Below are 3,504 nucleotides of genomic sequence, written 5' to 3' on the forward strand. Positions count from 1 at the left end.
AGATATAGAAACTTGGCACTCAAGATTTGCCACATAGACAGCGGTGGACACCGCGTCATGCTTGACTACGTCAGTTGATACACCTTCTGAGGACCCTCTGCACGCACACTGATGAAGGTTTTTGACTGAAACGTGTGTGCTTGTGCTGGTCCTACAAGTTTTTCTCAATAAAAGACCACTATTCACATTTATCTTGAGTGCCATGTTTCTACATCTATCATATACTTGGGGTCACATGGCCATCCACTCACATGAAAACAACAGGGAAAATTTGACAGTATATCCATTGCATGGTCTCCTGACTAAGCAGTCTGCATTCATATAGAATGACACCAGACTTGTCTTCTTAGATCGTACAACACCTTTACATTAATCTAATTTTTGTTAATTTATTTTTGTAAACACAGGATTTTTTAATTTTCTTTTTGACCCAATCGAGAAAATGAAGAGCACAAACAACACAAGAATAACTGAGTTTGTCCTCGTTGGATTTTCTGATGTTCTTCAAATCCAATATTTCCTCTTCATTGTCTTTCTCTGTATCTTAAAGATTTCACTCTTGACTCATATGTTTAGAATTATTTTATATCATTTTAGCCCAAATCTTCATACTCCTATGTATTTCTTTCTTGCCAATTTCTCTATTTTGGAGATATGTTACCTATCAACGGTAATTCCAAAACTGTTGGTCAACCTTCTCTCCCAGAAGAAGACAATCACCTTCTATGGATGTGCTGCACAGATGAACTGTTTTCTATTACTGGGCAGTGCCGAATGCTACATGTTAGCTGCCATGGCATACGATCGATATAATGCCATATGTCATCCCTTAGTATATAATATTATCATGAAAAAGATAGTTTGTATCAGGCTGGTGATTGGTTGTTGGCTTATTGGAGCAACAATCGGTGTCCTACAAACCACACTCATATTTTCATTGCCATTCTGTAGCTCCAATAAAATTAACAATTTTTACTGTGATAATCCTCCATTAATGAGTCTGGCCTGTAACAACACAGAGTTCAATCAAATTATCATGCTTGTATTCACTTTTATTATTATTATAGGGCCTTTTGTATTGACTGTAGTATCATATGGAAACATCATCTGGACAATTCTCAAGCACCATTCTGCGGGGATGAGGAAAAAAGTGTTTTCAACTTGTACCTCCCACCTTATAGTTGTGTTCATGTTTTATGGGTCGGCCACTAGTATGTATTTAAGACCAAAGTCAAGTTATGGTATGGATGAAGAGAAGTCCTTGTCCCTCATTTATACTATTATCGCACCTTTGATGAACCCTTTCATCTATACTTTAAGGAATAGTGACATTAAAAATGCGGTGAAAAAGATGAAACTTTACATTGAAACAAAACTTCACAATTAACAGAAAGGATCCGTGCAGTCTACATATTTTATGTTTATGCTAAAATCAGAATTAGGGAAACATTTTTGAGATCAGTAAAAATGGGAAAAAATGATCTTCCAGGGTGGCTGTCATCTATTCCAAATGGACAAAAGATTTTGGAAATGATGAAACTGAAGACCTTTACATAGACCTTTGTGGATAAAACACTGCAAGGCTGGTGAATGAAATACTTTGGATCATCCTGGATCATGCTGGAATATGAAGTATGGAGAATGGAATATCTGTCACAAAAAAATGTGCTGTAGATCGCTGGTGGTCTCCTCAAAGAGATGATCTTTTGGAGAGCTTTTACTGGTACTTAAAAAGAAGAAAGCCAACATACATAGAATTAAAAATTCAAGACATGAAAATCTGATCTAAATTGGTGGTGGTATCATCCGAATGAAGCAGGTTCACCCCTTTTATTATTTACCACATCGATATTATGTTAAGAAACAATGTTTCTCTCACATACCTTGCTTTGGCAATAGTGCCTCTGAGCGGCGCTATTGCGGACCGCTCTTCCCTATTGCATGACCCCCGGGCTCCGTGACTTCAGGCATCTGGTTATGTCAGGTCAACTTCATGCTCACCTGACATCACCAAGGCAGGCACCAGTCTCCATGAGTAACTGGGCTGTGGGCGGCGTTTCTCCACTCAGCACAGCCCAGCATGACAGCGCTGCATCTCCCTGTACTCTCCTTCACTGCAGAGCGCTGAAAGCAGCAGGGATACTGCTGGTAATGAGCGGTGAAACACTGCCCACAGTCCAGTCACTCACGGAGACTGGGACCGGCATGTCAAAGAAGTTGACGTGACATCACCAGATCCCCGAGGTCACAGAACCCAGGGGTCATGCGATGGGCAAGAGCGGAACACAATAGCACCACTCACAGGCACTATTACCAACGCAAGGTATTTTAGAAAAATATTGTTTCTCAAGGTTATATCGATCTAGCAAATAATGAAAATGGGTGAACCACTTCTATTAAGGGAACCAGTCACCAGATTTGGCGACTATATACTGCGGCCACCACCAGTGGGCTCTTATATACAGCATTCTAACAGGCCGCATTGTAGAATGTAAAAATCACTTTATAATACTCACCTAAGGGGCAGTGTAATGCAGACTGGTCGGATGGGTGTCTGCATTCTCTGGTGCCGGTGCCTCCTCTTTCGGCCATCTTTGTCCTCCTTCTTCTGAAGCCAGGGTGCATGACGCGTCCTACATCATCAACACTAGCCGGCACTGAGGTCCCTCTCAGGTGCACTACAATACTTTGATCTGCCCTGCTCAGGGCAGATCAAAGTGCGCCTGGGCAGGACCTCAATGCTGGCTAGTGTGGAGGATGTAGGATGTGTCATGCACCCAGGCTTCAGAAGAAGGAGGACTAAGATGGCCAAAAGAGAAGGCGCTGGTACCAGAGAACAGAGACACCCATCCGACTAGTCTGCACCGCACTGCCCCTTAGGTGAGTATTATAAAGTGATTTTTACATTCTACACAGTGGCCTGAGCTCTTATATACAGCATGTTAGAATGCTGTGTATAAGAACACACTGGTGGTAGCCGCAGCTTATTGTCACCAAATCTGGTGATAGGTTCCCTTTAACTACATAACTTTGCTCTGAGACAACCAAATAAAGTGAATATGTCTTCTCTGGACTTTTATTTATTACCTAAAATGTACTTGGTACTTAAAACGTCCTTGAGAGCACCAAGAATTGCAGTGAAATATTGTTCATTACAGGGTTGGGACTCTAAAGGGTAAATCATATATATAGGGCATAAGTGAATTCCAAAATCGAAACTTCAGTAAATACATGAAACCCATATAACCACCAGTTGTAATTAGAAATGAGCGGACCCGTGGAAGTTTAGTTTGGTGGGGCTAGCCGAACTTTAAATTAAGTTTGGTTTTGGACACGCACTTGACCTGAACCCCAATGGAAGTAAAACATTGGGCAGTTTGGGTCTCTGCCGACTTGCAGTCAGCCATGAACAGATCACTTCCGGGGAGGATGGGCCAAGTTTTTTTTTTGGGTGCACACTACATCTAATCATGCCATTGTGACCCCCCCAGTGTGAGCTCTTCA

At 41.6% G+C, this 3,504-nt stretch overlaps 1 protein-coding gene across 1 annotated transcript; it reads left to right on the forward strand.

Annotated features, from left to right (window-relative positions):
- Positions 1-442: 442 nt before the first annotated feature.
- On the forward strand, positions 443-1,387 carry LOC142255854 (olfactory receptor 10AG1-like). The gene has a single exon (XM_075327303.1). It carries the CDS (start codon positions 443-445, stop codon positions 1,385-1,387), a length of 945 nt encoding a protein of 314 aa, XP_075183418.1.
- Positions 1,388-3,504: the final 2,117 nt, after the last annotated feature.

This window comes from Anomaloglossus baeobatrachus, chromosome 11 (assembly GCF_048569485.1).
Source record: "Anomaloglossus baeobatrachus isolate aAnoBae1 chromosome 11, aAnoBae1.hap1, whole genome shotgun sequence".
NCBI lineage: Eukaryota > Metazoa > Chordata > Amphibia > Anura > Aromobatidae > Anomaloglossus > Anomaloglossus baeobatrachus.